The sequence below is a fragment of the Eleutherodactylus coqui genome, chromosome 1 (assembly GCF_035609145.1).
Source record: "Eleutherodactylus coqui strain aEleCoq1 chromosome 1, aEleCoq1.hap1, whole genome shotgun sequence".
NCBI classification, from domain to species: domain Eukaryota; kingdom Metazoa; phylum Chordata; class Amphibia; order Anura; family Eleutherodactylidae; genus Eleutherodactylus; species Eleutherodactylus coqui.
The window spans coordinates 103568659-103581101 of record NC_089837.1 but is presented as its reverse complement, the minus strand read 5'-3'; the positions used below and the strand labels follow the sequence as shown (position 1 = coordinate 103581101).

Sequence of the window (12443 nt, the reverse complement as noted above, 5' to 3'; positions counted from 1 at the left end):
AAAATTTATTTTTTTTCCTTGTGGGAGACTGCAGATTTTTTCCACGCAAATGCACTGCGGATTATCCGCACGCAATAAATCTGCAACTCGACCTCCCTAATTGCTTCTAACCTTCAAATGCACAGCGGATCCGCAAATGCATTTAAATGTATTTGCGGATGCACTACAGATCCAAAGCTCCCATAGAGATGAATATAGCCAGATCCGCGGTAAAATGGAGCATGCTGCGATTTATTACCCACGCGTGGCATCCGCAAATCATTTAAGTCCTACGGATTTGCTTTTAAATCATTTGCGGATGCCCAATGCTTCTCTATGAGCGCCTAGAGCTGCGGATTCAATTTAAAAAAATCCGCCAAGGAAATGGACATTGGGCCTACGGGCTTAATCACTCGGGAATATGTGGCTCAACTATTTCACGCGTATATGCATATTTGCTGCATATGATAAATCCCCAGAGCCTATATTCGTGCATATTACATGCCAGAACAGAACATGCTGCATTGTGAGTGACCCGATAGAAACCAATGGGCTTAATGCAACACGTATTATGGGCATTAAAAATACGCAAGCGACATACGCCCGTATGAATAGGCCCTAATGGAAGTCTGACGTAGTCTTGAAACACTCGTCCCGTCTCATCATTATTTCTCACTGATATGATGCTAACCCCTGGAGTTAAGGCCTCCATACAGATTAGTCATGCCAAATTTGGCGTGGCTGGACAACTCCTGAAAGTGCATGGGGCATCGCAACTTTTGCCTGACAGACAATGTCCTACGTCATGTGAAAAGGAGTATGGACGCACTAAATGTCAATGCCTGATCCTTTTATTTGCCCTGGAGATAAGGCAATGCCAGAACAATGTAGCTGTGGGGTTCTCCACAAAAAACAGAGGGGGAACAGCATTGTAGGGTTCAATTTTGTACTATTAATGCTAGTGGCACAGTAGTGGAACAAGAGACTCATGTGCAGCTCACATCGGACAGCACACAGACACCAATCCGATATACACGGACACAGCACATTGGCATGTCCTGTCCATGAAACAGACCGGAATAGAAAGTTAAACCAAGTAATTTGTAGATATGATACCTTTCTAATGACAAAAACAGTGATGTTACAGCTAGCTTTCAAATGACTCTGTTTTTTGTTAACCCTTAATGGCTATCATATCTACAAGATTATTTGGTTTAACTTTTTACTCTACTGGCTAACACAATAGCAGGACATGTGGTGCTTTTTTCAAGTGGGTCTGTGAAAAAGTGTCCATGTGTATAGCCCTGTAGGTTATCATGGGGCCGTGTGCTGTCCATGGAATTACATGTAGAGCACATGGCCCCTCTATATACACTGGTGTGCACCTAGTCTGACATGGAATCTTTAAAGGGAATCTGAGCCCTGCAAACTAAGCTTATGGGCCCAAAGTAGCTGATTAACTGAGACCCGGGAAGTTTTTATGCTAACCCTCCTGTTGTTTCCCCGGTGTCAGCGCTCAAACCCACCGCTGATTGCATTGAACGTAATACACATTATACATTATATGCACAAAATAGGAGAACTACTTAGGCAGCGCCTATGTATTCTGCTCAATGCTGACAGCGTATAGCACTTACATCCCCGTATCAGTGGGTCAGCTGCTTTTGAGCCCATAGGTTTAGCTTATAGGGCTGAATGTAGCTGACAGTCTATTTAGGAATGTATCTTCAAAGTTTCTTTCACACTTGCGGGTACGAATTGCGTATTCCGCCAGTGGAAGGAAAATCGCAGTATGCTTTATTTTACTGCGGAATCTGCGACCATCTTTTCTCCACTTCAGGCTTCCTTAACAGAAACAATTTTTGAAGAAGTTTTTTTGGTTTTGTAGAAAAAAATATGCCATGAATTTCCTGAGTTTTTTGATCGTGTTTTTTTTTTAAAAATATATACAGACATTTTTGTTATGCATTTTTTGGCATATTTTTCCATATTGCCAATGCTATGGCACATCTACAAAAACACACTATTCCTAGGGTTTGCTGCATTTTGAGAAGAAGTCACTGTCCCAGAATACACACCAAAAGTGAGAATTGAGAGCTGGAAAAACCTGCAGTGTTTGAGGTATGTTTTGTATTTCCTGATTGCCTCACCGCTAACCTAATACTGCACCAGGGTTTGTTAAAGGGAAAAGAAAACAGCTCAAAAAAACTTGGTATTTTCCTAAAAACGCTATATGAAATCACCCATAACCTTTTGCAATCCAATTTTGGATTCAAGGTTTCCTAGGGGGGGCTTTCTCTTTCGGCCATTATACAATGGCGCCATCTGCTGGCAAAAGCCAGTACTGCGGTATGTGACATGCTGGAGAGACCCCCGACAACTGAGCGGCCAGTAATCTACAGTATGAATATCCTGCCAGATGTCTTCCGACATCGGAGCTGTACAGCCTTCAATCAGAATGTCTTTAGATGTCAGACAGTGGATAGGAAAGGGTTAATGTTTATATGCAATCGGAAAAAAAAAAATTAAGAAGAAAACTAAAAAGTGCTTGTTTTATAAAATGTTTTATTATAAAAACAAACAAAAAAAAACCAAAGCGCCCGGTCTGGCGGCAAATTGTAACACACACCGTTAGAGCCCAAGCTTCTTAAGTGCAGCTCCGAGTGCTGTCATCCCCTCACCTGGAGGTACAACGAAATATGCTGCGGCCTGAGCTGGTAAAGAGTCATTTGCACGATGCTCTGACTTCCTGCTGCTGCTACATCGTATGTGAGATGTGGTCATTTTTGGGTAAGGCCCTATCTTCTTTACCCACCTCCTTCTGACACAATAATGGCAATATCACACATACAGAAAATGCTTTAGAGTCTCAATAACAAACAAAAATAATCCCCAAAAACCAATGTCTGAGAAATTGCACAACGAGCTTCTTGATTTGTCTGGTTTCCTATCATTCTCTAAGCTACATAATAATTGAGAAATGTTACCATTTCAGACTGTGCTTGCAAATGCAGTGACGAAGTAGAGCAGCAGAGACCGGCATCTGTGGTCATCAACGTAGAGAGGTTCCTATCTCCCATGTACTAATCCGTTTTGCCTGTGGCGGTTGGTAGGAGCACAACAATCTGCAGATCATTCCAGCCCTGGAGCTAATGAAACGGACATGGATATGGGGAGCCTTGTGCTACATATTCCAATATTGGGGCCAGCACTGGGCCGGTTGGAGTCACTTAGTTGTGGCAAGAGATGATTGTTGGTAGCAGAGGCAGCAATCCTGTGCTCTGCCCGTCTAGTAAAGTAGACCGTACAAATGTCACCAGGCCTGGAGGCAGAAGTCTTTCAGATCTTTGGCTGAAGAGAAAAGGGAATGGCATCCCACTAAACCCCAGCAGAGGAAGCCAAGGGGAGAGGTTCTCCTTTGGTCACTCAGTGATGGCATTGTGTGGCCGGTGCCAGCTGTGCCTTTGTACACTGAGAGAATTTGCAGGGTCCCATAAAGTTGGGGAGAGGGGCAGACAAGCTCAGTGCCTCACATGGGGCAATGCGATGTATGAATCCATCCCCAAGCAGTGGCTAGTGTTTCTGTGTCTGTGGAGGGATGAACAATTCTAATTATTATTTAAGACATTAATACAGAATTGGTGCGATGTGAAATGATGAAGATCAGAATCTAGTATTTTCTAAAACGCAATAGTTGCATCACAATTTTTAAGTGACTTGTTTTAGGCTTTATTAAAGACAAATCCCAAAGATCCCTTTAAAAGGGTTATCTGGGACTTAAAGAGCCGCAGTGGTGTTTTTCATTCATTATGTAATTAGCCCCCAATATATGAGTCGGCTAGTGGTACCTTGTTTAGTTATTCCTTTTTATCTGAAACTTCTGGAATCCTTGTCCTCAGATGGTCATGTGATCTCCTTCTGACCAGCTGAGGTTTATGTGGCTTTATGTATTTTCCAATCAACCAATTAGTTGGTTTTCCAATCAACATAACTGTGATGGACCCTACCACACAAGCTCTTTAGCGTCCATGTCCATCCAGTTCAGCCTATTACCCCCCCAATGTCGATCCAGAGGAAGGCAAACCCCCCCCAAAAACCATGAGGTAGAAGCCAATCTTCCCCATTTAAGGGAAAAAATTACTTCCTGACTCCAATCTGGCAATCAGAATAATCCCTGGATCAACAACCGTTTTGAAGTTATGATCATGATTACAGGCTCCTGTCACACAGTTATAATGAAGGAGATCACAGCTCATCTTCCGGACTATATATAAATATATAATACTGTAGTTTATACTATATTTATTATAATGTAGTTTATTTAGATGTATATAAAATACAGATGGCGAAAGCAGTATGAGGGGGGCAGAAATAGAAAAATGTGTTTTTGCTAGATTTGGCCCTTTACATATTGATGACCTATATTGGCTGTTTGAAAGGGCTGTGGTGTGTGAGCTAGGCACAGCGAAATTCATTTCATAGTAATGTTGCCTGGTATTGCAGCTTGATCTCATTGACTGGGACTGAAAGACCATGTGAGCAACTAGCATGGCATCAGAGGCAAAAGAATAGGCGACTGAGCTAGCCTGAACACTGGGGCCTTTTCAAACAGTTGATCGTGGGGATGCAAGGGGTCAGACCTGCACCAGTCTGATATTAATGAACAATACTAAGTCATTCACCATTAGTCCTGGATGACCCCTTTAATCCAACATTAATAGAGATGAGCGAGCACGCTCGGTTAAGGCAGTTACTCGAGCGAGCATCTGTCTTTTCTGCATACTCGCCCGAAAAAATTCGGGGTGGGGGGTCGGGTTTAAAGAGATCTCTTTCTTGGTTTTTCTTAACAGAGTGTGCTCGCTCATCTCTTAACATTAACTTGATCCTTGGAAGACAGTCTGAAATAGAATGCTAGCATAAATGTGCTGCGGTTTCCAGAACAGTACTAGACTTATGAACATTTCCTTATGTTACCCTTTTATTTAGCGCCAATATATTCCGCAGCGCTGTCTGTCTGTAGATCAATACTCATAACCGGTCCTTTGAGATGTCAAAGGCCAGATTAAAGGGATTTCATTGCGCAGACCAGAGCCGGCGGCCGGGTGAGTGACGTATCTGTGCGAGGCTCTGCGAGCCCCGCACAAAAATAGGACATGCCGCGGTTTGTTTGCCACGCGACATTTCGCGCGGCCAAACCGCGACCGTCTGCATAGGAGTGCGTATTGTAATGCACTCCTATGCAGGCTTTGATCGGCGGCAATCCCGCGGGAAATCCCGCTGCGGGATTTCCGCCCGTGTGCAGGCGGCCTTAATCAGATTTTTCTAAACTGTATATTTAGATGGAGGACCTACTGACATGAGTTAGGATAGAGACAAGTGTAGATTTCCAGTCACTTACCTGATCTGATCTTTAAGGTTTGCTGGGGACTCTCTTTTCTAAGAAGAAATTAAAATATTAATTTTACTGATCTCGTTTACTCTAAGCACACAGGAATGGATGCAGATTTGATTCCAGGGGTGTAGAAGTGGCTGTCAAAGTTTGGTGCCCTTTACGTCAAGGGCCCTCGACATCCTTGTTGTGGTTCTTTTTTTTTTTTTTTTTCTAAATAGGTCCAAAATTCTGTCTAGATTCATCTGTTACTATATTTTTATAGCAATGGGACTTCTATTACAGAGCTCCAAATTACTTATATGGACATAGTTAAGAGGAAAAAAACCCTGAAGCTACCACGTGCAGGAGCCAAGGACATTCCTACATACGGTTTCATTGCTCTATATGTGTTAGCTGTATGCAGTGGTTACTATGCTATTACATATGCTATGTATTATTCACTGAAAAGGAAGCCAATCATGCAACACCTGATAGACTGCAGGTCAGGCTCAATCGCTGTAGACCCTAGTAGAATGCAGAGAGCCACACTATAATATGGAGGAGCTACTTGTTCAATGCAGACTAATAGTACAGCCACTCACTCGACCCAGCCCAGATTGGGGAAGAGTAACTGCAAACAAACATAGTCAGCACATGTGATCGGATACCAAAGACATCAACCACAGATAGGTGCGCTACTATGCAGGAGTGCGACCCCTACTGGCAAAGCAGTGGATCGCCCTGTATCTCCACAGTGGGTCACACTGGCTGCCCCATTGTTTGCAGTTACTCCTCCCCAATCTGGGCTGGGATGACGGAGTGGCTGCACTATTAGTCTGCATTGAACAAGTAGCTGCTCCATATTGTCGTATGGCTCTCTGCATTCTACTAGGGTCTACGGTGATTTAGCCAAACCTGCAGTCTATCAGGTGTTTTATTATTGCCTTCCTTTTCTCTCACCTCAGTGATTTTACATATGCTATGTAGCTCTGTAAAAGGAAAATGGATCACTGACCGCTAGAGATGAGCGAGCACGCTCGGTAAAGGCAGATACTTGAGCGAGCATCGCTCTTCCCTAGTAACTGCATACTCGTCTGAGCAAATGCGGGGGGTGAGGGGGGCGCAGCGGGGGGGAGAATGAGAGAGCTCTTTCTCACTCTCCCACCCGCTACCCCCCGCATTTGCTCGGACGAGTATGTAGTTACTCGAGAAGAGCGATGCTCTCTCAAGTATCTGCCATTACTGAGCATGCTCGCTCATCACTACTGACCGCTATGAACATACAGTATATAAAAATGTATTTAGCACAGAATATTGGACCTACGAATGGCCTGTTGTTAAAAGATGTCCAGTCTTTTGTTTCTCCAACCACAGACATTGGTGGTCAATTGGGGATAGCAGATTGCATAATTTAGGTCAGTTTCCCAGAAGCATTGCATTGATGTGCCCATAATACAGATGAGTATTCTCAGAGCATTATAGATTCACCACACTTAGGAAGTGCTATTCATATACATACCTATAACCTACTAGATAAAGGGGTTATACGGAAATATAGTGCTATTTAAAAACATCTTCAGCCCTTCCCTGCTCCGCTGTTTCATCAGCTTCCAGTCCCCACTAAGCTTCACTTCCTGGAGGGGAGTGATGACAATCCGACACTGGGTCATGTGGGCGCTGCAGCTATTCATTCACTGGCACTTTTAGAGGGGATGTCACCACCAGCTCCAGGCACCTGGAGGTAAAGCCCGGTGTGGACTACAAGTTGGCAGCGGCATGGGAGTGTGGAAGGTGAGTAAGAGCTTTGCTATTTTACTACCACAGCCTGAAAAGTTTTTGAACATAAGTATATCCCCAGATAACCCCTTTAAAAGGAACTGTGCCAGGACTAAAGGTTTTTCCCTATTCACAAGATACAGGATAACTTTCTGATCAGTGGGGATCCAACTGCTGGGACCCCCACTGCTCCCGGGAATAGGGGTCCTGAGGGTCACTGCACGAATTGAACAGCAGTTGAGCATGCACACTGCTGCGTTATTAGTTTCAATGACACTGCTAGAGGTAGCGGAGTGCTTGAACCTGGCAGTTTCCAGCAGTCCCATTGAAATAAATGAAGGTGCAGTGCTAGACGGTGACCCTACTTATGCAGGGACCTTGTTTGTCCCAGTGGTCAAACCCCTCCAGTGAGCAGAAAACTATCCTCTGTCTTGTGAGTCAGGAGGGGTATAGTTTCTCCTTAGGGAGAGCACATAGAAAGTGTCAGGCGACTTGTAAGGCCTTGCATGTTCCTCTGGGAAATATGCAAATGGCAGATGAAACTGCTATCTGTACATGATGGTTATCTTTTCCCTCAGGAGAAGTCTCTGACTTTGGCATCAATTCCCAGTCATTGTTATATGTAAAAGGTCAAACATTAACTTGCAGGAATGCTGCCTTCTAATAGGTGGCTCTGTTCTGTGAATAGGGGATAACTTTTAGCCCTGGCACATCCCCTTTAAGGAGTAAACATTCAATATTTCAGGCTGCCATAAGTGTATACAGTACATTATCAAAATAACTTCTCTAATACGTTTTAATTTGCTTTCAGTTCAAGGGGTAGTACCAGAATCGCAAGTTATCCACTAGCCACAGGACAGGAGATAATTTGCTGATCATAGTGGTCTTACCGCTAAGACCCCCACTGATTCCAAGAATGAAAATACTGGGTCCCCCATTCTCCTCATTGCAGGTTTACTGCTTTTCCCCACAGTGAGGAGGAATGAAATGAATAAAGCACCGATTGCGCATGTTCGGCCAGCACGCCATTCATTCTGACATCACTGCGGGGAGGAAGAACAACCCAGCAGTAACAGGCAAAGGGGAACATGGGACTCTAGTTCTCAAGATTGGGGGAGATCTCCTAAAACCCCAGCCAATCAGTACATTATCCCTTATCCTGTGGATAATAACTAGAGATGAGCGAACGTACTCGGATAGGCACTACTCGTCCGAGTAATGTGCCTTATCCGAGTACCACTGTGCTCGTGCTCTAAGATTCGGGGCGCTCCGCTGCTGACAGGTGAGTCGGAGCGGGGAGCGGGGCAGAGCGGCCGGGAGAGAAGGAGAGAAAGATCTCCCCTCCGTTCCTCCCCGCTCTCCCCTGCAGCTCCCCGCTCCGCAGCGCGTCCCGAATCTTAGAGCACGAGCACAGCGGTACTCGGATAAGGCACATTACTTGGACGAGTAGTGCTTATCCGAGTACGTTCGCTCATCTCTAATAATAACGTAATCCTTCTGTTTATGATGTCCTGAAAGAACAAAACCAAAAGGTTAAGCATATGGCATCAGTTACTGTTCATGTTTTACCCACTTGGTCGGCCTCTGGCAGTGCCTTCACAGATCTCTCTGGTGCATATATCATGTTGTATCTTATACACCCGCCTGTATCTGCAAGAAAAAGCAAATCGAAAACATATCTAGAATAATATCAGATCTTAAATTCAGTATTGCTGGCTAGGTTTAGGCTAGAAACACGTTTTTTTGCAATGTTCCTCATATACATTATGAGCTTTTCCAGCATAGACGTTTAACAGATGCGCCACAGTGTCATCTGCCACACATAGGCTACCAGTAATCACTCCCAATGACTACTGACTTAGGCCGCCTGCAGACGGGCGGAAATCCCGCAGTGGGATTATCCGCGGGATTTCCGCCACTGAAAGCCTGCATAGGAGTGCATTACAATACGCACTCCTATGCAGACGGCCGCGGTTTGGCCGCGCGAAATGTCGCGCGGCAAACAAACCGCAGCACGTCCTATTTTTGTGCGGGGCTCGCAGAGCCTCGCACAGAAACGTCACTCACCCGGCCGCCGGTTCTGGTCTGCGCATGCGCCGGCTGATCGGCAGCCGGCACATGAAAGAGTCGGGGCCGCCGGGCGCGGGTGAGTACGCGCTCCTCCCTGCAGGCACTGGGATCGGGTCCCGCAGCGAGAATTCTCGCCGCCGGATCCGACCCGCCCGTCTGCAGGCGGCCTTACACATCAATTTCGAGCTCATGACTGGATGGTTGCTTTAAAAAAAAAAAAGAAACAAGTAGGCAACATTACTGACGCGTTTGGAGCCTATTTCTCAGTTAGTAGTAATAAAAAGATCTCAGCCCGATGTAATGAGTGCTGACTGTCGTGCATGTTGATCGGGTCATGTTTCATTTTCTTTTACATGGGATGGGAATTCCCTTTTAGGATCGAATGATCGCTACTATGATCATTTGTCCCTGTAGGCGGACTGTATATCCCTGTTCTTCACAGGCAGATGTACCTCTGAACAGTGAGTGAGTACTTTTATGCTCACTAAGGCCTCCTGCAGACGGGCGGAAATTCCGCGTCGGGATTTCCGGCCGAATTTCCACCCGTGCCCGCTGCCATAGGATTGAATTACATAGTGCAATCTTATGCACAAAGCCACAATTTGTCCGTGTGAAAACACGCGCAGAAAACAAATCGCGGCATGTTCTATTTTTGTGCGGGTGTCGCAGAGGCCCACACAAAAATGTCACCGGTGACGCGCTGGCTCCACTCTGCGAATACGCCGGTTGGACGGCAGCCATCACAGAGCAGAGCGAGACGCCGAGAGCGGGTGAGCGCCGGGTCACTGGAGGGGCACGGGTCGGATCCTGCTGCAAGAATTCTCGCAGCGGGATCCAACCTGGCCGTCTACAGGCGGCCTAAAATTGAATGATCAGCTGAGGAAAAAATCCCTCATTCATTTGTCGCCTGGTTGCTAGCCCCATTACATGGCCGAATTAGCAGTTAGAGGAAGGTTTGTGCCTGATAATCAACCCATGGTAGGGGACCTTTAAAGGTACAAGAACATTGGTCAGTGACAGATGGGAGATATGACCGTGGGAATTTGCTGACAGTGGCCAAGATTGGGAAATGCATCCCCAGCAGTAAGGTCAGGCTCCCCCGTGTGTACCGGAGTACTACTACGTATTGCAGTGTTTTTTGCCTGCGTATGTCATGCACAGACTACCCGGTTTCAATTTTTTTTAAAATTTCCCTCTCTGTCGTGGCATATAAACACCGCACATGTACAATGTAATTCTGTATGCATAGAGTTTTGTACGCACCCAAAGGGAACAATAGGGCTCTATCGCATGTAATACACAGTGAGATAGAACGTGCTGCGTTCTTTGTTACACGCGTAATGAATGCGAGTGGAACAGCGAAAACCAATATATTTGAATCGCCACGATGTACCGCGTGTAAAACGTAACTCAAATACGCCGGTGTGAGCCCGGCCTAAGGAGCAGCAGAGAGAGGGAGGGCAGATCTGAAGAGCGTAGGGCAGCTGTGTGTGATTACAGAGAGGTCTGTGGAGCGCGTCAGACGAGTAGGTAAGAGGGATGAAGAGATACTTGCTAGGCCCGGGGATTTGAGGTTACTCACAGAGCTTAAGGGCTCTTGGAGCAATAACGTTTGATGGCAAAAGTAAACATGTTTGATAGAATAAGTTGATTTGATGGGAAAAGAACAAAGCCATATGTTTGGGTTTTAGCAGTTACTTTTAGTTCCTTTCTGGTATGCTGCTAATCAGTTCACTTCTGATGTTGCACAGAACATTGCTAACATATACCCACTCATGTCCCGCTACCATATAGGTTCCTTCCTGTTTCTTTAGTTACCCTGTTTCTGACTGTTGGATGGTATAAAGTTCTATCCTTGTACACGGACTTCTGTATTGTGTTACTGCGGGGATGGTGGACGTGGGCTCCCCTCCTCCCTTCCCTACGGTCCTTTGGACCACTTGAGTTCATACTATTGTTAGATTTTCTACTGCCTTTTGATAAAACTTGTTGAAACTAAACAAAGCTGTAAATTTGAGTTATGAGTTTAAAGTGCACAGAGCTGAGTAAATACTGGCATCACATATCTCTTTGATCAGAGAAACATTCACATTTGTTAGTTATTCATGTAGTGTGCAGCGTCTCCTGCCAATTCCGACAAAAGGCTCTGGAGAGAATCCACTCTCCCCGCGCTGTGCTTTTAATGGAACAGTCCGTTCCGCACCTTCCATGTGATGACAGAAGGGCGCAATGATGTAGTCGGGGTTAATTACTTACAGGTGGTGACAGACTCCTCCCTCCCACACAGGATGTGACAATGTTTCCGAGTAGAGTCTGGTGCAGGCGAAGGATTCTTTTCTGCAAGCTGAAGAGCAAAGGTGTCACCCTCTGTAGCAGCGCGCACACTTCTAGCGTCCAATAAACAAAGCCGCAGCCCACACAATCGCACTACGGCCGCCAAATGACTCATTTTGTCTCAAGTGGCCTGTCCAAGCTAATATTCGCATTGTGGAACATCACTGCCCTCGCTTCTGGACCTTGTAAGAGGGGTTGACTGATTTAATTATATGCAGCAGCCTGGAGGTTTACCCTGGAGGATTGAAGTCAATCATCGGAATATTCTTAATAAAGAACGCTTGAAGTCACCGATTCATGCAGCTGAAGTTTTATGAACCGGTGCGGCTATATATGGGCAGTGTTGTGAGAAGGTCCGGAGACATAGACAACGAATGGTATAGTTTAAGAATTCTTGTCATGTACACATTAGGTAGTAGTAGAATTTAGAAGTTTGCTTATATTCTTACCCTCTTCGTCCCCACTCACACTCTAAAGCTGGGTTCACACAGGGCGGATTTGCAGCGGAAATTCCGCCTGGAATTTCGCTGTGGCAAATCCACCTGCAGCCGCGAATCCCTGGATTAGCCAGCCATGTAGACGAGATTTGTCAAAAATCTCGTCCACACAGGACAGCCAATCTGTTGCAGCAAAGCAGGCAGAAGCCGGCGCTGCGGTGCCGATTCCCCAGCTGCAGTATGTAAATTTTTTTTTTTTTTTCTGTTGTGACCACGCTGCTCTCTATGGGAGTGTCGGCCGCAACGGAAAAGCATGCAGCCAAGCCGCTCCAAAACCTGCAGCTAAGTGCCGCGGGTTTTGAAGCAGTGCTTTCCCGGCAGAAATCTCACGGTTTTTCGCTGCCGCCAAACTGCGAGATTTCCGTTGGGATTCCGCCCTGTGGGAACCCAGCCTAAGATAATTTCTAGACCGGAGA

The 12443-nt window shown here is 45.7% G+C and overlaps 1 protein-coding gene across 5 annotated transcripts in view; it reads right to left on the bottom strand.

Annotated features, from left to right (window-relative positions):
* Positions 1-2527: 2527 nt before the first annotated feature.
* Positions 2528-12443, bottom strand: part of SNED1 (sushi, nidogen and EGF like domains 1) — a 112141-nt gene continuing 102225 nt past the window's right edge. For all 5 annotated transcript variants that reach the window (XM_066598474.1, XM_066598452.1, XM_066598459.1 and 2 more), the window contains 4 exons: positions 11453-11540; positions 8700-8776; positions 5378-5415; positions 2528-3567 (listed from right to left, as the gene is read on the bottom strand). In XM_066598474.1, coding sequence (XP_066454571.1) covers positions 5390-5415; positions 8700-8776; positions 11453-11540 — 191 coding nt within the window. In that variant the 3' untranslated portion in view covers positions 2528-3567; positions 5378-5389. The remainder of the gene's footprint in view (positions 3568-5377; positions 5416-8699; positions 8777-11452; positions 11541-12443) is intronic.